We start from the raw sequence: 21,523 nt of genomic DNA, 5'->3' as shown, positions 1-21,523 counted from the left end.
TCTATAATATAATAATTAATAAAGAGTAATTTACAAGATATTACATGTTCTCCTGTCACGCCTCTACGCCCTTGAGTCCTCAGCTATAGAGTCGCTGTCGGATAAGGAATTATCAGGGTAACTCGTTCAAAATATCCTTTTAATAGTAAAGAAAAATGCTAAAAAGAGAAAACCTTCTACTTACTGGTTAAGAAAAAAAATCACCCATGCGACAAAAAGGGAAAAAGATTTGAAGGATCCATACACTAAATATGGACGATAAAAGTTCTTCTTCTGTGTAAAGTCGGAGATTCGTATGTTGACCATGACCAGATCTCAAACTCTCCAAACCCTTTACATGGATCGCATATCTAATGGGAAAAAAATGTAATAGTTCTTGAATGAATTGAATACGAGATAATAGAGAAAGGTTTCAGATTTATCTGGACATCACTGCAATAAAAACAGCCATCACTGCATGATTTCCATGGTCTGGTGACTACCATTGTGGTGATTGCTTACACTAAGGGTCTCCACCACAACAGTAAAGGTCCGCCGGCGCTTAATTGATTGTTTTATTTAATTTTTTCTCCAATCCCAATTTTGGGTATTTTAAATTTCTGAGTTGCTTATGTGATAAAAATATGTTTGTATTTGACTTTCATGTAAAGTCGATCTCTATGGATGATCGGCTATAAAAATACTTTCACGATCTCTTATTTAATTCCATCCCACTTTACCTTAGTCCTCGTCCCGACAATTAAATACAGCCTTAGGGTTATAATATCGAATGGCTGGTTAGCAAAAGAAGGCTTTTGATCAAGCCCAGGATTTTGACTCTTTGAGCATCACTTTTGGTGGTCCTCTTTCTCTCCGTCAACCTTTTCCATAACCAAAACGCAAGTCTGAGAAAATCCAAAGCTTTCCTTTGAAGTGAAGCAAGCCAGCCTCATGCTTGCCACTTGCGAGCATTTTGCATTATATAGCACGAGACTCGAGTGGTGGTAGTGGTACCCAAAAGACAAGCATGTGATCAATAAGTAGTAGCATAAAGATAAAGAGACTTTTTTTTTTTATCTTCCATTGAACTTTAGTCCATGCACGCATGTAATGTCCTCATTCTATTTTTGTTCAAGACACATACCCTTCACATTATACGCGCGAAAACTCAAACCAATTAAGGTTAAGTAGGTAGAATTTTTCTATTGCGGCCTGAATAAATCAAGCTTTTTGAACCAGACAAATCTTAATTGATTCGATGATGATATGCATTGTCATTTTTGGTCTATGATGAATTGAGTCCACGCAAGGAGTTCCAGCATCAAAAAGTCCAGGCTGACTTAAAAATACTTAAAAAAGAGTTTCGTTAATACGTGATCTCAAGACATTTTTAATTATACTTAATAAATAATACTATATTTTCTATATATCGATAGACACATGACACGAGAAAAACAGTGCATTCAAAATCACACTGCATTTTCTTCATTGAAATGGGCTGTCAGCCGTGTTTGATTCTGAGTTGTTTTTGGAAAGTTGGTCATAAGCTATAGACTCTTTTTTAGTACTCGGCATTAATTTTAGTGACTATAGACGCATCGCTGAGATTTGCACTTTCAAAATGAAGGTCGAGTGAGCCTACAAGAAGGCCTAGCCAAGCAGGCTGAATCCAGAAAGAAAGAACTCTTAACTCGAATCCCCTCATTTGCATTTCAAAGCAAAGCGGCTCGCCGCCGAGCTTGAGAACCTTCGTTCAATCTCGCCCGGGATGAAGAAAAAGAATTGACGTTACCATGCAAGAGCAGGTTTGGACTCGATGGGCCTAGCTCGATGGGCTAGGCTAAAAAGGAAACAGCTCGCTCAAACCCGCCCTTTTGCATTTTGGTCCCTAGTACGCGACCAAGCCCATCGTCACACGAACGCATCGCTCGGTCCGGACGGCAACGCACGCAATCTTTTAGGCAATGGGGCTTCCGACCGCGTCGCTCGCTCTGTCGCTCGTGTTTCCGATCCCCTCTCCTCTCGTGTCTCGCTTTTTACGCAAGACAATCGTGTCCGCGCCGCCTCACTCGACCGAGAAGGACCTTGCGCACTCACCCGAAAGAGTAGCTCTCCAAGATCACCCTTCCCTTGCGCACGAGTTTGGGAGAAAGGAATACTGCGCTGATCAAAGAATTCAAAGATCCAAAGGATAAATTACAAATGACTCTAGTGAGCCTATTTCCAGTGTCACTGCTGTTCTTAGTACATGAATGCTACAACTATATACATAACCCTCTAGATGCTTCAAAATATGCTGCATTACATCTAATAAGGTTCATCATCGTCCTAACACACTTTGGCTTATGCTAATACATGAACCAGCCGCCAACTACAACTTGATCTTTTCACATTCATGTCTAGTGTTACGGGCCGACAGTTTTTAGGCCGAGAAATTAGCCCGCGTGGTGCTTGATAAGCAAGAACACCACACCCCATATTACTCGAGCATATAGTCTCTCAGGTGAGACACATACGGATTAATTTAATACAACAAATGGTTTTAACAAATGGTGCTTGATGAGCAAGAACACCACACCCCATATTACTCGAGCATATAGTCCCTCAGGTGAGACACATACGGATTAATTTAATACAACAAATGGTTTTAACATGCGATGACCTTATCAAAAGAACGGCTTTAGTTCTCAACTAGTTTACGCATGGGAAGTCAAAATACCACAGAGAATATCTTAAGTAATATAGTATTTGTTCCACTAAAGGATTCCTAATGCAAACGTCATGACACCATTCTCACAAGCATTCTATATCATCATTTCTACATCGATCACTTTAAATCCCATCACTAAGCTCCACTTTTTCGTGTAGGGATGTTCGAGAGAATTCGGACCATCACACTAACCTGTACATTGCACTTGTACGTGCATGCGCATCCCGAGTGCACCCCATGCACATAGCCCTTGGTCAGGGCGTACCAAGCTCATAGTAGCTGTGGGTGTGTTTAGTAACATTTTTATTATTGGAACAATTTATTTTCAAAAATAGTTTTCTTCTATTTCTATTATTCAAAATAGTTTTTGAGTAACACAACACATTTAGTAATTATACAAAATTTTATTCGCGAAATAGAAAAAGAACATAAATGCGTTTAGTATGGCCCACAATATTTTTTTTTTATAATGTAAAATTTCTTTTAATTTTTAATAATTCTTTTGAGATTTTTCTTTTTCTTTTTTTTTTTTCCTCTCTTTTTCTTTCTCTTCTAGTCGGTCGCCGAGTGGCAAGGGGCGGCGGGCGGCTGGCGACAAGCGGTGGAGGGCAACGGTAGAGGATGGGGGCGAGCGACGAGAAAGAAGAAGAAAAAGAAAAAGAAAAAAAGAACTTATTTTTATAAATTATTTCAAAAAACAAGAAATTACTTTTTTTCATTTCTTATTTTTGTTTCAATTCTATTATCTTCTCACTTTTTTTTTATTTCGGAGAGTAGGAAAATTAATTGATATTACTAAACGCATATCTATACTTTTAAAAATAGAGAAATAGGAAAATGACCGGTCTGTGTTACCGTGCTGATTTATGGCTCCGTTCTTTTCCGGCAGCGAGGAAGAATCCCGCTTACGTGCTAGAACAAATCAGCGCTCGCCACGTCACGCAAACTAGACAGGCCGTGCCTCCCATCTGCCACGTCACCTTTCCGGGCTTAAAAGCGCATCAGTGTATTTTTATCCCCCTTTAGCGGACGACCGGTTTCAGTTTCAAAGCGAGGTCCAAAGCTTTAACCAAAACCTTTGACTTCGATCCGGGCCAACCTCCGAGGAGCCGAGAACCGATCGATCCCATCGTCCGCAACGATCCTCTTCCTCGTCTTCCCCACCACCACCGCCGCAATGATCGGATCGCGTGCGCTCCTGCTTCCGATCTTGTTGCTGTCCCTCGCGGCCACGTGCCGATCGATCCGGTTCGAGCTGCAATCGGGCCACACCAAGTGCATCACCGAGGACATCAAGAGCAATTCCATGACCGTCGGCAAGTACAGCGTCGTCAACCCTAACGAAGGCCATCCCATGCCCGAGTCCCACAAGCTCACCGCCAGGGTAACGCCCCCAACGCATGCTCGATCGCGTTCCGAATCCGGTTATTGGGTTTTGGGTTCGCGGCGTCTTGATGAATTTTTTTTTTTTTTTTTTTTTTTTTGGGGTGCTTTGGTGCAGGTGACGTCGACTTACGGGAACAATTACCACTACGCGGACCATGTGGAGTCGGGCCAGTTCGCGTTCACGGCCGCGGAGGCTGGGGATTACATGGCCTGCTTCTGGACCCCGGATCACCAGCCGCCGACCACGGTGACCGTCGAGTTTGATTGGAGGACCGGTGTGGCGTCTAAGGATTGGGGCAGTGTCGCCAAGAAAGGCCAAGTTGATGTGAGCTTACTTCACAGATCTTTTACCGTGTGATTTCGATGAGATGCTTTTATTGGCCAATGTTAAGTTTGGGTTTTGGGGGCCCTTTAATGGTTACTTGATATTTCACGGCGAAATTTGATGGAATGGGGAAAGTAATGGCTTGGTCAAGGTAATGTCTTGTTTCGGGGGAAGGGGGAGTGGGGGGTGGGCTGTCTAATGCGTTATGGAGTTGGGAATCTATGAAGTTAATCGCAAGTTGGTAGATGTAGTTGAGTGCCGTAATGCTAATTCCTCTGTTTAAAGTAGCACCGGGGGAACGGGGCACACTGTGCACCTTGTCAAATGAGACACCCATATCTTCAACATAGGTCAATGGCTGTTCATTACGAGCACCAAAGATTTATGTGGTTTTAGGTGTTGTTATCTTACAAAAGTTTCTTGGGTTTATACGTTTCTCTGAGAAAGTTTCTTTCTTTGGGAAGAGATAATGGCTATACTCAATTGCATGTCAGCTTGCTTGTCCTGATTGATTTACATATGCTCCTGAGCTAGGAAGAAGCAGTTGAGTGTCACCTATGGGATAATGCAACCCGTTTGTCATTTGGGATGAAGTAGTGTTTTTCTGCTTATAAGGATTCATGTAGCCTGGAGATTAGATTTCTGGCCAATCAAATTTTCTATGATTTTAGATTTTTCAAATGTCTTGTCATCAAACCACTGGCTCTACGTTGCACTAGACGCCTAATTAGAAGATCAAGAAGTTGTAGCTTCAAGTGAGATCTTGGACGTGGTGGAGTTTGAACTGGCCTTTTGAAGTGAAATGTGGCAAGAACAATAGTTTATATGTGTCACTCAAAGTTTTCGACTAGAAATAGGGAACAATTGTGGGGGATTGGAAATTCAAAATTGCTTTGGACTTTCCGTATTTTATGATTTAAACTACTCTACAGGATAAAATCAGATTCTAAGTTGACGGAAGAAGAGATAAGATTTGAACACAGAGTAAGCCAACTCTTTCTGAAGGTTGCTGGACCGTCCTAGTTGATAGCATAAGGATCATGAAGTAATCTGAAATGAATGCATTGAAAGAGAAGCCAGCTGATTCTTCCTGCCTGAACTCGAACTTTGCATGCTTCCCTCTTTCAAGAAGCAATGATAACGCATGGCATGGGTTTAGCATGAAAATAGTAGATGGATGTGTTGTAAATACCTTAGTTACTGTTGTTGAAGTGCTGAATAGGGATAGGAGTTTGAATGGCTATCAATGTTAGTAAAGTCATAAGGGAAAAGCAAGAGTCTTACGTCTATTGGAAGAACATATTTCCTATTATCTGGAAACAGAATCTACATTGAAACACCTCCTATCAACCTGCACCACATAAGAAAGTTCTATTGACATTGTGTTAGTACCATTTTTTCTACCATGCCTTAAGCAGAAAATTGCCAATTCTTTTTTTGTCTTTACCAGTCACCAAGAATACTTAACAATTTCAAAGAAACCATCATGTTAGGGTTATCGTAATTCACTTACGATATTGCACTTCTAGCTTAAACACTGTTTTAATTTGTTTATGTGGAAAAGAGCCAATAACCATAACCATTGCCTTGTTCCAGCAGATGAGAAAAGTACTGGCATTAAGATTGATTAAAAAAAAAAAGAACACCAACATCTGTGTGTATGGGAGGATTACTATTGAAAGAACGGCCAAAAAGTTCTTAAGCATAACTCATATCCTTCCTTCTGCATCATGTTTTGTTTTGCCTGTCTTTCTGCAGTAATTTAATCCCCTGGAAGTCTCAATGTAGTGTGGGAATTCTTCCTGAATGGAGACCATTTCGTTGCCCTAAAATTTTCTGTGGTCCTATCTCTTTTATTCTTTCCTTATCGACTTCAAAAATTACATAGGCCGGTACGCTGAAAGTTATATTCTGGATGATACCATCTGAGTAGTAATTTAAGAAGGTATAGAAAGCTAAATAATTGGGCATTGATGAACGGGTTTGTTGTGGTATATAAATTTTTTCACTCAAATGGATCAAATAGCGAGAGGAGAGGGTTTAATTATGATTCAGACCCAGGCAACTGTTTACCTCCCATTTTGGGGAACGTACAGGGCGAAAGTCATTGAATGGGCATAGCTATCTTTGGGTGCAAAGAGGATTGCTTAACCTTAGCAATAGTGCTGAAATGCAGTGAGGCACAGATGCACGCCCCATAGAAAACTGTCTACCCTATGTGTGATAATTTGGTCAATACAGTGAGGTTCCCTGCTTATGCTTTATATCTTCATAAAGGTGCCTTACAATTTTTGCCCACTGAAATTCAAGGGTGCGTTTTCAAGGCAGAAGGTATTTTAAAAGGATATTGTCTCCTAGTTTGCAATGGACTATTTATTGGAATTCAAGAAATCTTCTTTTTTTGCTTAAAGAATGGACAATAATACATTATCAGAAGGAGTTAGCAAGGTTGAGGAAAATAATTTTTTATCTGATATGAATAGTTATTGTCTATTCTTGTTCATACACTATCTATTTTTGGCAATCATTGTCCATTTCTTCATCTTAAGTTATCTGTTGACATACTCATCCAAGTTACACCCATCCTTTCTTTATCTTTTGAATATCAGCTGATGGAACTGGAGCTGAAGAAGTTGCAGGACACGATCAACTCCATTCATGAGGAGATGTTCTATCTTCGCGACAGGTGGGATACCTTTGTTTGCACTTCCAATTTTAAAGTAGCATCTAAGATTTCTTTTGGAGTCCCTTCTTGAAGATGTCAACTTTATGTTTCTTTACTTAATTCTTCAGGGAAGAAGAAATGCAGGAACTCAACCGAGCGACCAACTCCAAAATGGCGTGGCTGAGCTGCCTTTCACTTTTTGTTTGCTTGTCTGTGGCTGGCTTGCAACTATGGCACCTCAAGACATTTTTCGAGAAAAAGAAGCTCATCTAGATATCAGGATGACATTTAGCATTTTTTTTTTTTTTTTTTAATCTTTGTATCATACGTGGAGTTAGACAGTATGTTGAAAAGGACCAAACAGGAGATTACACTGCAAAATCCATTTGGAATTCCTAGATAACTTCAACTGGCATCATACCACAAGGGGACTTCATTGCGCCATCCTGTATAATTGCATTCCCAGGTTGGTATTGATGAAAATATTGCCTCTTGTCCTTCAGTTTGCTGGTATGAACTTTGCTGAACAAGAATGCCGCCTCCAGTTTCACGGCACCTATTTCTTTTTTCCTGGTCAGACTTCAGTTTTGCTACTACTATCATTAGAGTGTCCCCTAGCAGAAGCCAAGGGCTACTGTATCTAGCAACGGAGCTGTGGCGATGAGTGACATACTTCCTGTGCATTGAATAAATTGAGCGCTACTCGGTTGGATACAGTCAAAATCCAATTATCTTGTAGACTACTATAACGTTAATGTTTGCTTACTCAGTGCACTTCAGTTCGGATGTTGAGAGAGAGAAGTTGCAAATGCATGATAATAACCGTGTCTACAAAAAATAGTGCTTATCCCGGTGTAAGTGTGAGCTATGCGGCAAGAATTCCAGCCCGTGGTGAGGCTGAAGCCGTCCCTGTTCTCTTTTTGATACTAGGTATCAATTGACGCAACTATCAGATGCACTCGTTCACTGTGTTATCTCCTAGTTGCAACTATCAGATGCACTCGTTCACTGTGTTATCTCCTGGTTGCATCTGTTAGAACGCAGACCAAAGTATTGTGAGATTCCCAATTCTCCTCCAGCTCGACCCTCTTACTCGACTCTACTTTTTATCACTCTGACAAGCTTAGTTCAACAAAAGCTCAGAGCTCAACATTGCTGCTGAGGTTTCCTCTCTACACAAGGGAGCAATATCTCAAGAATGTTTGGTTTAGAACCTGTACATGGGGAAGTGCCGCGTTTTCCTCGCCTTCTGCGAGAGGGAGCGGGATAAAGGCAGGTGTTATTGCCGTTGGCCATATGTAACTCAGGAAGATCATTCAAGTGAGAAGGTTAGGATTTTGTCCCAAATAGAATGAGTGAATGGCTTCTGATCAGAGGTCTCCGCAAGTTTAAAATGTTTGCGAATCCCCAATCCGGATTAAGCCAAAAATGTTGCTACATCTCAGGAAATGAAACTATTGGCATTTTTTTTCTTTTTGCTCTTAACTCAATGTAGTGTTAGCTGAGATTCTAGACTGTCTTTATAGATATAAGACTGACTGTAATGAGATGACTTGTCACTGTCGCATTGCAAAGAAGGATAGACCATTTGAGAAAAGGCACCCAAACCTCGGTCAGAAGCACTAGGTGAAGTGACTCCTGACACCCTAAACCTTAAACAAATCATTCAAATGTCAAGTGCAGCAAAATCCATGTCCTAATCTTGAGATTTGGTCATAAATACTATTTTATCCGCGAATCATTATCAATGTCCCCCTCTTCAATTCTTATTAAAATGTCTTTGAATTTAATAATGGCGGGGGAATTAAAAACAACCCAGAAAAAATCACTGTCTTACTCCATTGGGTGTGATCTGATGGCATCCAGAATCTATTTGAAGCCGCCTCAGCATGCACTTATTTTCCTTTCCTCCAACATATAGACAAACCAAGATTTGCGTTCCCTTCATTCCAGATTTTCATTATGGTTTTCCTCCGTCTTTCTTGAATTGTCTGAATATTATATATAAGCAAACGCAACAAGATTACGGTGGCCTAGGCTATCTTGTTAGATATAGGGTTCTGAATGAATTCATCATCCACTTGTCCCTCAAGTGAGAGATAAGTGGGGAATTCACGTCATGAGTAGAGTATCATATCAATTTTGCTTCATCGTTTGCTACTGAGCAAGAGCCACTGTAAAGGACATTAGAAAGTCAATTTTTGAAGCAGTAAACAAATGAGCAGAAGGTTTGGTAAAAATCATCGGTTTAACTAAAGAAACAAAAGCTCTAGTCAATCCGTGGAGAAGGAGAGAGATGACTTCTTCCATCATAATTGTAAACTGTTACATAGAAAACCCTTGAAAAGAGTTGTCCTGCCTAGACTTTTTAAATTTATCATTTAATCGGATGCGCTGTTATTTCGCTAATACAAACAAAAAGGAGCGTCCAAAAAGTGCCCACGAGACTTTTTGACTATGCAATTATCGTGAAACCGAAAGCTACTAAATATCACTAAGTTACTCATCATTTGTTTAATAGATAAAACCAATCACAGAACTAGGAATTAAAAATAAAGGTGTGATTTTTCTTGCATATCTCTTTATAGGATTTTTCAGGATAATTCCACCTGGATCGCCGTGACGCCTTCCCTAGGGGCATGGTATAAGGAAATGAAGGATGTTTACTTTTACTACATGAAATTTTCAGTTAGTAAGTACATGTGGCAGGTATCTTTTGCTAAGTAGGCAGAAAACACTATCCCTCTTTATTCCCCAACTAGGACACATCAAATCATCCTTTGGGGGGAAAACAGTCTCATATCTCCGCGCAAAGCTCTGTTTTTTAGCCTTTCCATTCAGCATGATAATGAGTGCAATTGGAGAAAAAGAGCAAGGCTAGCAAAGGTATAGACCCCATCATCGAGATTCAAAGATATGGGCTATCTCTTAAACCCCTCCCTCCTCATTTTTACCCAGTTGCATCGGAGGCTAAACAATAATTTTATTTTTATTTTTTTTTACAAGCTGCTCTTAATGATGGCTATGGAAACTGGAGGGGGGTAAAATAATAGCCTAGCTCGAGCCACGTGTCAAGCTGCTGTCGAGTCTTGGGAACTGTTTAGGGGTCTGCTCAATCCGATGTATCGGTCCATCCGCTGGAAAATGTTCTCTATATGGAAAAAAGGGACAGGCGGACCTCAATCTGATGGGGTAACTGATGTGGTCCAGAATCCTAACTAGGAGTTGAATAGTGTGTTTTCTCCGTCGGCTCCACTCCTAATCATGGTGTCCCCATCACCGCATTCCAACACCATGTTTCATATCCGATGGAAAATTCTCTTTTAAGAAGGACCCCATGTTCGCAGCCACTTCCACTAATCATGTTGTAGAAAGATGAGGCAAAAGGGAGGCTAAAAGTAATACTGGATAGACCAATGTTCGAGAGGGAGAGAAGGATGGTTTTTCATTGGAATTTTACCCGAGTGAGAAAAGGAGTGGGTCAAAGAGGTGGCCTAGCGAGCTAGAAAGTTTAGCATAAAATAATCGCAAGGAATTAATAGGAGAGTCAATGAGGAAACTCTTGAGTCATCCTCAGCTTAGGGAGGACCCATCACCCCTATAGTTTTTAGGTAGCAGCTTCATAGAAAATATGAAAATAGAAGAAGATTCTTAGTTCCTGATGCCCGCTGTTGTCTTCTTTCGTTCAAACTACAGGCATGAAGAAGGGCTTAAGACTTTCGAACGACTGGCTGGCTCTTCTTCATTGAGATGGAAACTGGATTAGGACGAGAACCGAGAATTGACTTTTGTCGTTTAGCGGCGTTCAATGATCTTTCCCCGTCCCACCAAAGCACCAGCGGGGGTCTCTCCTCTCCAGATGGATCCACTGAAGAGTCCCTGGTTCCGTGAAATCAAGAATAGGGTCATACGAGATTAGGACAAAGATGGGACCTTTATCTTCCTTTCTCTCGCACGAAACACTCGACTGGAAATATGGAGATGAGAGCGAGTGAATGTGGTGTGGACTGCAGGCTGAGCACATGGAGGTCCAATCCCTATCAGACAAATATAATTCCCACAGGTGCTGATGGCATGCTTTAAGCCTTTTCTGTACTTTTCCCCTACCCCCACCTCATTGACTTCAATAAAGTTTCTTCCTTTCTCTTATTTTTTGGACCCCCGAGGAACCAAAAACGAAAGGGCTACGTTGGCCTCACATGTTTGACATGTAGTCAGTGGCTCGATAGAGTGAAATCAGTATCTCCATTCCATACGCATCTATTATATTTGCCGACGGAATCAGGAGCTGCAATGTGAAAATCATGCAAGAAATTGTAGCTTGCCGTGAAATGCGGCCTTGTCGTGGTCCACGCGGTCTATCACTCGTATAAATTAAGTCCACGAAGTAACATTTTCACAGTATGTACTCACTTTTTAAGGTGGAGACGCCCGGTTAGGACCATCGGTCTGCTGTCGAGCTCTTGCCACAGGGTCATTCGCACCTTTCCCTTTGAAAGGAAACAAAGAAGGTCAGAGACCTCAGAAAACCGAAAGCCCATCTCTCTCTCTCTCTCTCTCTCTTACTGTATACCGCATCTGCTGCTTCTGCTCACTCTCACCACCCTGTCTCGCTGCGAATCGAGCCATGGATGAGACTGAGGAGTCGAAGGCCAACGAGAAATGCAGCACCAAGACGAGAACTTTCCGGAGCCCCATCAAGAACCATCATCACCAGCTTCGACCTCAGCTGTTGCAGCGCTCCAACAACAATCAGTTCGGCCTCGGAGGACTGTGTAGCCACCAGACCCAGTGCTACCAGGCTTACTATCCCGCTCTGCTTCCCCTGCCTCCTCCTCCTCCAACGCTTCCCCGCCTCGCTTCACCTCCGTCGCTCTCTCACGGCCGGACTCGCAGCCAGTGCTTGGGTTCGAAGGCCCTGGCGAAGAAGTCGTCGCACAAGCTCAATAGCGCTCCTCCTCTCGCCACGTCCTCCGAGACCCAGGTCCCAAATGCCACAGTCACTCCAGGTAATGCCAAAAGAAAGAGGAGAAATCGGTGACCCGCTTGTTTCATTTGCTTTTCTTGCTTTCTCGTTTCGCTCTTCTTGCATGTGTGCTCTGCTTTCAATCTTTGCTCTGCCCGCATGTTAATGCAAGTCGGTTCTTTTTTACTCACCCTTTACAAGTCCTGTTCGTGCTTCTTTGTGTTCCAACATCCATCAGTCAAAAAGGCTCTTGTGGGTACTGTTGGCTCTATCAGCAAGGCGTGTGCTTGCGGTGAAAAAAGAAGAAGGTCGAGTGTCCGAAAATTGAGCAGCTCGTCGTAGGGGTCATTAACATTATCGTGGTCAATGATTGTTTATTTCCCAATGATAGAGGCTTAGAATCTTGTTCTTGGTTATGCAAGTGGAGAAGATGAGACTTATATAACTCACTACGCTGTCTTTTCGAATGCTTGAAACAGCTCCACAGAGGGTTCAGAGGCAAACCAATGCGAAGGATGAAAATGGAAGAAGGGTACCCCCAGAAGTAGTGGCCATCGCCAGGAGACCAGATTCTGGCGGCGTGGAGGGCCCGGTTATTTCGCTTCTTGCCAACCATTTTCTAGTCCAGGTCGACCCGGCCCAGAGAATTTACCATTACAATGTTGAAATCTTGCCGAGCGCACCCAGGGAAGTTGCCCGGGCAATCAAGCGACAGCTAGTGAAGGAAAACTCGGCCATGTTTTCCGGGGCCCTTCCCGCGTTTGATGGCCGGAAGAATCTCTTCAGCCCGGTGGAATTCCAGAACGATAGGCTCGACTTCTACATCCACCTGCCGATTCCCGCGAGCAAGTCGATGCTGCCGTGCAGTAATTCGGAGGGCAAGCATCACAAGCACAGGTTGTTTCGGATAAACATGAAGCTCGTGTCGAAGCTCGACGGGAAGGGATTGAGCAGCTACTTGAGCAAGGAGGAGGATGACTGGGTTCCGCTTCCTCAGGATTACCTCCATGCACTGGACGTGGTGCTGCGGGAGAGCCCCGCAGAGAAGTGCATACCCATGGGCCGTTCGATGTACTCGAGCTCCACGGGCGGGAGCAAAGAAATCGGGGGAGGAGCTGTCGGAGTCAGGGGGTTCTTCCAGAGCCTGCGGCCGACGCAGCAAGGTCTCTCGCTCAACGTGGATTTCTCCGTGACGGCATTCCATGAAAGCATTGGAGTGATCCCCTATTTGGAGAGGCGGCTCGAGTTCCTTAGAGACCTTTCTCAGAGGAAGACCAGGAGCCTGAGCGTCGAAGAAAGGAAGGAAGTCGAGAAGGCTTTGAAGAACATCCGAATCTTCGTTTGCCATAGAGAAACCGTCCAGAGATACCGGGTCTACGGCTTGACCGAGGCGCCGACCGAAAATCTCTGGTTCGTGGACCGGGATGGCAAAAATCTGAAGCTGGTGAGTTACTTCAAGAATCAATATAACTATGAAATCGAGTTCAGGTACTTGCCGTGCCTGCAGACGAGTAGAAGCAAGCCATGTTATCTTCCGATGGAGCTATGCGTGATTTGCGAGGGCCAGAAGTTTCTTGGGAAACTTTCCGACGATCAGACGGCAAGAATACTCAAGATGGGTTGCCAAAGGCCAAAAGAGCGCAAAGCAATCATCGACGGAGTGATGCGAGGACCTGTCGGCCCAACCAGGTAAATTTTTAGATTTGTGGAGTGAACTAGTATCAATCTATGTAACCTGAAGGTTCTATTCAACTGATTTTTAATCTTCATTGACTTATGACTACATTGCTGAATCATCGAGTTGTCTGCTTAACTGACAGCGGCAACCAGGAAAGAGAGTTCAATCTCCAGATTTCAAGGGAGATGACACGAGTAAATGGTCGAATTTTGCAACCTCCGAAGCTAAAACTTGGTGAGCATGGCCATATAAGGAATCTAGTTCCGTCTCGCCCAGACCGGCAGTGGAATCTCATGGATAGCCATGTTTTTGAAGGAATTCGGATAGAAAAATGGGCCCTCATAAGCTTCGGTGGAACCCCGGATCAGAAGTCGAGCATTTCGAAGTTCATCTCGCAGCTCTCCCAGAGATGCGAACAGCTAGGCATATATCTCAGCAAGAATCCAGTTATTACCCCTCAATTCGAACCAAATTACGTCCTCAACAATGTTGTTCTTTTGGAGTCTAAGCTCAAGGAGATCCACAAAGCCGCAGATAACAACCTCCGACTACTCCTATGCATAATGGAGAAGAAACACAAAGGATATGCAGATCTAAAGAGAATTGCCGAGACAACCATCGGAGTAGTAAGCCAGTGTTGCTTGTACACCAACCTTGGAAAGTTGAATTCCCAGTTTCTCGCGAACTTGGCACTCAAGATAAATGCCAAAGTAGGAGGATGCACTGTCGCGCTTTACAATTCATTACCTTCCCAAATACCCCGGATTCTCCATCAAAATGAGCCGGTGATATTCATGGGCGCGGACGTGACTCATCCTCACCCGCTCGATGACTTCAGCCCGTCTGTTGCTGCTGTCGTAGGCAGCATGAACTGGCCAGCTGCCAACAAGTATGCATCCAGGATGAGGTCTCAAACCCATAGACAAGAAATAATTCAGGATCTTGGCGACATGGTGGGAGAACTACTAGATGATTTCCAACTCGAAGTCAAGGAGCTGCCCAGGAGAATAATCTTCTTTAGAGACGGTGTGAGCGAGACTCAGTTCCACAAAGTCCTTAAAGAGGAGTTGCTCGCCATCAAGAAAGGCTGTGCGCGATTCCCTGGCTATAGGCCAACCGTTACGTTCGTAGTCGTTCAGAAGCGGCACCACACAAGGCTGTTTCCGGAGGATGCCGATTTTTGCTCCACCAAAAGCCAGGTCTTTGACGAGAACATCCCACCCGGGACCGTGGTGGACACGGTAATAACACATCCGAAGGAGTTCGATTTCTACTTGTGTAGCCACTCAGGGGTAAAAGGGACTAGCCGGCCGGCTCACTACCACGTACTGGTGGACGAGAACGAGTTCACGTCCGACGAGCTCCAGAAGCTGGTCTACAACCTGTGCTACACGTTCGTGAGGTGCACCAAGCCGGTGTCATTGGTGCCCCCGGCTTACTACGCCCATTTGGCTGCTTACAGAGGCAGGCTATACCTCGAGCGGTCAGAGATGTCGGCCCACACGAGAAACGGGTATCAACTGTCCCGAGACGCCCCTCCGAAAACCACGCCTCTACCGAAACTCAGCGAAAATGTGAAGAAACTTATGTTCTACTGCTGATCACCGATTTCCTCCCTTCTAGGAAAGTTATTTCCGGGGCTCCCGAGTAATTAGAGTCAGTTGTCTGGATTAGCAGAGAGATGTCCAGATATAGCACCAGCTTATCACCCTAGATCATAGCTTCTTTATTTATTTCAACTGCGCTAATCAAATCATATTAAGGTTAATGTCACGGTAGCTTAGATCAATGCAAACTTGTACAAAGTCCTTGATCCGAGAAATTCTAGTTGCTGCCCATGTTCACATATTGCCTTTAAATGCTAGCTAACCTCTTCCTTCATGTATCTTGCTTCATGACAATGCTTTCCCTTTTCTTTCGCCTATTCGTTTCTTCTGCTGACTCGGTTCCCCCTAATCACCCAGTCACTGAGCATTCTAATGAATGCGGCTGAAAAGTGTAAGTAGTTAAGGGCCATTGACGGGCCATCAATGACCAGAACCGAGGGTGGCCTAGGAGCTAAATCTCCAGCTGGGAGCTGATTTCTTTTTCTTTAGTTTCACTACAACCATTCCTCGTCACGAAGAACAAGAAAAACTTTTGGGTTTGTTCAAACTTCGCATTTAATCGACTTTTTACTCTGGGCTAGTTGCTCTCTTTGAACTTTGTATATTTCACCTCATTTATTGCTCTCAGTTGACGACGGCGACAAGTCGGTTATGATGAGGCTGTAATACCGTGGAAAAGCTTTTGGAAAGAAACGATGGCGGTCCCAAGAAATTCTCTGCGGGCGTAAACATGGTACGAAGCTACGAGCCAGGAACAGAGGGGGACTATAAAGATTGAAAAGAAAGCAGAGAGAGAGAGAGAGAGAGAGAGGAAAGATTCACAAGGAAAAGTGTGTGAGCTGTACTAAAAAAGAATATGATAGATAAAGAAAAATACGTGCGAATTCTTCCATCGAATCCGATGAAATTCATCAAAATTTGATTCAGAATTCTCTTGGCTTGGCCGCACGTAATAATATCGCAAGAAAGAAAAGAAAAAAACAGAGAAGAAGGGGGCATACGTAGCCGAGTGTATGAGACCAAATTTCCATGCATGCAGTGTCAGAGGGAATGCAGAGGAGTGAAAAAAGAAAAGACACAGGCGCTACTGCAGATGTAGAGAGAGAAAGAGAGACAGACAGGCAGAGAGAGAGAGACACCAGAAGGCTGAGAGGAGGAGGACATTGAAGAGAGAAACCAGCTTTTGGGGGACCCGCCGACGCCAGTCGACAGTACGAGTGGCAGCCAAGTTACGTCGCTGGGGCGCCCCCCACTTAGTTCAGTGTGCCAACTAATTTTCGTACGCAGTTCAGAGACAGAGAGAGAGAGACACACACACACACACACACACACACACAAACACAGAGTAAAAACCAAGAGAAAGATGGGATTTTTGGCAGCAAAAGGCTCTGACTTCCCGACTTCTCCTTTTGTCTCTTCAGCTCTCTCCCTCTCTCTCTCTCCAGTCCCCAGTCCATGTACTGTCATATTCAAGAAATGACGTCATTTCAAGAGATGAACAGGTAACTACCCGAAAATTTAATAAATCATATAAATTTTACGAGTTTTACATATTCACAAATTCTTACAAGCATCCCTAACTGCCATCATGTAATTTGTAGCGTGTCTTATGGGGGCAGATCCTAAATCCTGGGGAGACTCTTTTAATTTGGGATGACAACACGGTGAATATTTGGAATTTTTTTTTAATCGTTCAATGTCATTGATTTTTCCTTTTTTTACGCAATCGAGTCATCCAACTATATGCTTTCTGCTCACCTTGATCTTTTTGTGAAAGCGCTTAACAAAGTGATGGCATTGTCGTTAAACGTCATGTCGACGCCCTACAAGGTGGCTGTAGGGCTCATGTAATGGCACTACCGGAGCCGAGTGCATAAATGTAATCACACAAGGAGGAGGTGTAGGTGGGGGCAAGGGTTGCAGCACTTGGGGCTAATGTGATGGCACTAGTGGAGCCCAACATCGAGAGGGGGAGGGGGGGACCCTGGTTGCTAATGAGGGCCGGGGCGAGAATGTTTGTCGTAGGTCTAGAATTAGGTCTCGGCCTTACCTCATATTTGTGGAAAGGGTCGACGGTCGATCGCCGCCGCGTGAAGGGCGGTGCCTAGCACTAGATGGCACCTGTGTGTCGACCCTCGAGCCTTCCACCCTCTCCCTCTCCCTCTCCCTCTCTCGTTCTATGCGTTTGTTGATGGTTAGAGATGGTGGCTGCACCCTTGGCCGCCCAGAGGGATGTTGGACCCCTCGTCGATGGATACCACCCTATCATTACATCTTTGAATTTTCATTTATTTTATTTTATTTTGTTATTAGATGACAACAATTAATTGGGAGAACTCTTGAAGTAACGTTGACGTAGATGTCACGTCAACAATTCTAGGAGGTTTGCTTCGCCCCTTGCCAACAAGGGCCATTAGCCCTCGTGGCTAATGAGGGCGAGGGCAAGGGCGACAACCTTTACCTTAGATCCCAGGATACGGTCTCGCCCTTACCTGATATTTGTGGGAAGCTTAACGGTCGTCACCACCACGTGAAGAATTAAGGCATGGCACCTCGTATGTGATGGCACGTGTGTGCCGATCCTTGAGCCTTCTGCACTCTCCCTCTCTCATTGCACGTGTCTGCCGATGGTTAGAGATGGCAGCGGCACGCTTAGCCGCCAAAGAGGGTTTGTTAGACCCTTGTTGATGGCTACTCTCCCACCACCACTTTTTTATTTCTTGATTTGTTATTATTTAACAATAATTAATCGACAAATCCTTGAAGTGATGCTAATGTAAATGTCACGTCAACAATTCAACATGGTTTGTTAATAAAACGACCAAGCAAAATATTCAATATTCACACCAAAAAAAATTTAGATTCGTATATAAAATTATTCATTACAAGCTTGTCTCGACTCAAATGAAATTCACGGGTCGACCTGGCACAAACTCATGGATTCATCAACACGGTTGTATCGTGATCTCCTTTTGCTCCATTTTGTACCCATAGTCAAGAGTATAATCATAGAAATGGCCTACACCCGCATACCACAGCCACTTGCCGACAGGGGTCATTAACCCTTGGTGCTAATGGGGGCAAAGGGCGATCAAGAATCTTGTCTCGCCCTTACCTCATATTTGTGGGAACGGTCAACGGTTGTCACCACCACATAGAAGGGTTAAGGGATGGCGCCTTGCACCAAATGGCATGTGTGTGTCGACCGTCGACCTCTCCACCTTCTCCCTCTCATTGTATGTTTGTCGATAGTTAGAGATAGCACACTTAGCCACTAAAGAGGGGTTGTTGGACCCTCGACGATGGCTACCCCCTATCACCACATCTTTGAGGTTTTATTTTTCATTTTGTTATTATATAGCAACAATTAATGAGAGAACTCTTGAAGTGACGTTGATGCAGATGAGAGGAACCCTTGAAGTGATGTTGACATAGAATTCACGTCAGCAATTCTAAGAGGTTTGCCTCGTCACTTGCTTATGAGGGCCATTAACCCTCGTTGCTAATGAGAGCGAGGGCGAGCGCGACGACCTTTGCCTTAGATCTAGGATATGGTCTCGGCCTTACCTCATAGTTGTGGTCATCACCACCACTTGAAGGGTTAAGGGATGGTGCCTTGGACGTGATGGCATGTGTGAGTCGACTCTCGAGCCTTCCACCCTCTCCCTCCCTCGTTATATGTGTTTGTTGATAGTTAGAGATGGCGGCAGCACACTTAGCCGTCAAGAGGGCTTTTAGACCCTTGTTGATGGCTAATCCCCACCGGTACATCTTCGAATTTTTATTTCGTTATTGTATAACAACAATTAATTGAGAGAACTCCTGGAGTGATGTCGATATAGGTGTAATGTAAACAATTCTCCAAGATTTGTTAATAAAAATATCGCACAAAAAATATTCAGTATTCATATTACATGATCGAATAAATTGATTGACAAAAATACATATACAAAAAAAAAATTAGGTTCATATTTAAAAATCAATTCATCGTGAGGCTGCCTCAACTCGAATAAATTGCACCAGCCGATCCGACACGAATTCCATGCATTCATGATCCCTTTTACTCCATGTTGTATCCAGGGTCGGAGAATAATCATAGAAACGGACTGCACCTGCGTACTCACATCAGTGTACCACAACCTAAGTGCCTGGTGCTATCGCACATGGACAGCGGAGCCGACGCTCCAGGATGGCTTTTTCCTCGCGCCCTCACGTGCTGTGACGCAAACATCTGCTTCATACATGCGTTCCCAACAATCAAAGACATCAAAAGTCAGGACAGGGATGATAAGATTGTTGGGATGTTGAGGCTGGGATTGGAGGTGGGATTAGAAGGTTTTTCTCCTCTCCTCAATTTTCCATCACTAATCCAGACTTCAAATCGAACTGAAAGATCACCTCACCAAGTTGAATGGGAATCTGCCTGTCAGAAGTTGACCCCACGAATATTATTATCTCAGTCCGACGTTGGTTTTCCACATGAGCAAAATTTGCTTTTTCACCGTGTGGGGGACTGGCATCAGAGAAGAGAAGAAGCTCCGCAAGGGGCGTGGTGAAGTGGACAAGAAGGAAAGGACGGGGAAAACAAAAATAAAACGCGAGACAAGACAAGGAGAGGTCCCCGTTTGTAAGCCTTCCATTTGAAAAGAGAATCGAATGTCCAAATACGATCTCTCCAATTTCATTTATTTTATGAAGGATAAATAATTTTTAAAAAATCTAAAAATAATATAAACAACGATATTTTCTCTGTTCAAGAAAACATTTAGGCTTAAATTATGGGTACTAACTAGTTATTTTAAATGATATAAGTCATTAATTTTAAAAAATAAAATATTCAAACTCAATTATTTTTCGAAAAATAAATTGAGCCTTACTTTTCCGATTCCTTGGGTCAAACATCTGTCGGGTTCTGTCTTTGTAATCACAAGGTCGATTGAAAAATTGGATAGGTGATGTGATGCATTGTGGCCTTATCGCAATTCAATGTGACCCGACACTCATTGCACTCTTGTTAAAAAGTTTTTGTGTGGTCTGCTTATGCATGATCGTGATTTAGTGCTTCGAGCCGGCACAAGATGCGGACTGGAGATTAGATGGGTTTTTTTGTTTGTATCCGCTGGTCTTGTTTCTTCTTCGCTCCTGATCCTATCTTCGGATCGCGGTCAGCAGATGACGACAAGGAAGTAATCATCTGTTCAGCTCGCGCTATCGGCTTCCTACTCGGATTCTAATTCCATCCCACTTGCCCTTAATCAACAAGCTGAACGTGTCTTACCTCGGATTTCGTGACTGCCCATGTCATAAAAGCAATTACACCTGTCGCAAGTGACGGATCGCATTCGATGTCACATGCGCAATATTGTCTATAGACATAATCATGGATGGAGGCGATCTTGGCAACGGCAAAGTTTGAACATAGAGATCATAAGCATAATTGTGTAGAAGAATGTAGAGGTGGGCAGAGACAGGTACTCAGGGCGCATGCAACAGAAATCGAATGGAAGCATATACTTCGAGTAGCAATGGCGAAGATGGCGACGGAGGCCAAGGTGGAGGTGGTAAGGTTCTTGATGGACTTCAGTGGCTTTTGTGGAGAGATGGTGAAAGAGGAGTTCCTTCTATTAATTCATGCTCATGACTCAAAAACATGATATCTTATTTCGCCTTGTTGATCATGGCTTGGCGTGAATTTTTTGTGGCGAACTCAATTTGTCACCCAATCTGATAAAAATTCGCAAGAATGAAGTTCGTAGGTGAAGCAGAGGGCCTCGGACAAAGGCGGGAACCCTAGCCCAGCACTGACCTTGCCAATCCTAAGAAAATTTTGTGCATAGAAATTCTTCTTTGTCATATTTCCTCATGTCAGTGAGATACCAAGTGCATTGGCAACAACTCTCGCATGTACTCCAAACAGGCTTTATTCGTAAATTTCTGCTCCTCCCTGTCTCTCTCTGTCTGTCTGTATGTCTGTTTGCGTGTGCGTCTCTCTCTCTCTCTCTCTCTCTCTCTCTCTCCCCAGCAAGGAAAAACCAGCAAGGAAAAACAAGTGGAGATTCCTTGTGTGTGGTGATGGAACCCCGAAAGTGACGACCCCTCATATCAACAGCATTACAATGCCATTCCATCCCCATCCCTCCCCACCCCACGACACAAACCATCCAGGAGAACGACACCCCTTTTCCTTGGAGCATCCGCCCGTCTCAT

The 21,523-nt window shown here is 43.7% G+C and overlaps 2 protein-coding genes across 2 annotated transcripts; both read left to right on the top strand.

Moving 5' to 3' along the window:
- The first annotated feature begins 3,702 nt into the window (after window positions 1-3,702).
- LOC104453924 (transmembrane emp24 domain-containing protein p24delta9) lies at window positions 3,703-7,633 on the top strand. The gene is made up of 4 exons (XM_010068579.3): window positions 3,703-4,073; window positions 4,191-4,400; window positions 7,010-7,086; window positions 7,194-7,633. Exons 1-4 carry the CDS (start codon window positions 3,867-3,869, stop codon window positions 7,336-7,338), a joined length of 639 nt encoding a protein of 212 aa, XP_010066881.1. The 5' UTR covers window positions 3,703-3,866; the 3' UTR covers window positions 7,339-7,633.
- Window positions 7,634-11,383: 3,750 nt separating this feature from the next.
- On the top strand, window positions 11,384-15,590 carry LOC104453923 (protein argonaute 7). Its single transcript, XM_010068578.3, has 3 exons — window positions 11,384-12,074; window positions 12,511-13,720; window positions 13,852-15,590. The coding sequence occupies exons 1-3, from the start codon at window positions 11,693-11,695 to the stop codon at window positions 15,308-15,310; spliced, it is 3,051 nt and encodes a 1,016-aa protein (XP_010066880.1). The 5' UTR covers window positions 11,384-11,692; the 3' UTR covers window positions 15,311-15,590.
- The last annotated feature ends 5,933 nt before the right edge of the window (window positions 15,591-21,523 follow it).

The sequence above is a fragment of the Eucalyptus grandis genome, chromosome 7, assembly GCF_016545825.1.
Source record: "Eucalyptus grandis isolate ANBG69807.140 chromosome 7, ASM1654582v1, whole genome shotgun sequence".
Taxonomy (NCBI): Eukaryota; Viridiplantae; Streptophyta; class Magnoliopsida; order Myrtales; family Myrtaceae; genus Eucalyptus; species Eucalyptus grandis.
This window is presented reverse-complemented; position numbering and strand designations above follow the sequence as displayed.

Excerpts from the sequence above, each read along its gene's own strand:
- LOC104453924 (XM_010068579.3), top strand. The coding sequence starts at position 3,867 with ATGATCGGATCGCGTGCGCTCCTGCTTCCGATCTTGTTGCTGTCCCTC. Across the intron at positions 4,074-4,190 it reads CCCACAAGCTCACCGCCAGG|GTGACGTCGACTTACGGGAA; the intron begins GTAACGCCCCCA and ends GCTTTGGTGCAG. Across the intron at positions 7,087-7,193 it reads ATGTTCTATCTTCGCGACAG|GGAAGAAGAAATGCAGGAAC; the intron begins GTGGGATACCTT and ends TTAATTCTTCAG.
- LOC104453923 (XM_010068578.3), top strand. The coding sequence starts at position 11,693 with ATGGATGAGACTGAGGAGTCGAAGGCCAACGAGAAATGCAGCACCAAG. Across the intron at positions 12,075-12,510 it reads AAATGCCACAGTCACTCCAG|CTCCACAGAGGGTTCAGAGG; the intron begins GTAATGCCAAAA and ends TGCTTGAAACAG. Across the intron at positions 13,721-13,851 it reads GGACCTGTCGGCCCAACCAG|CGGCAACCAGGAAAGAGAGT; the intron begins GTAAATTTTTAG and ends CTTAACTGACAG.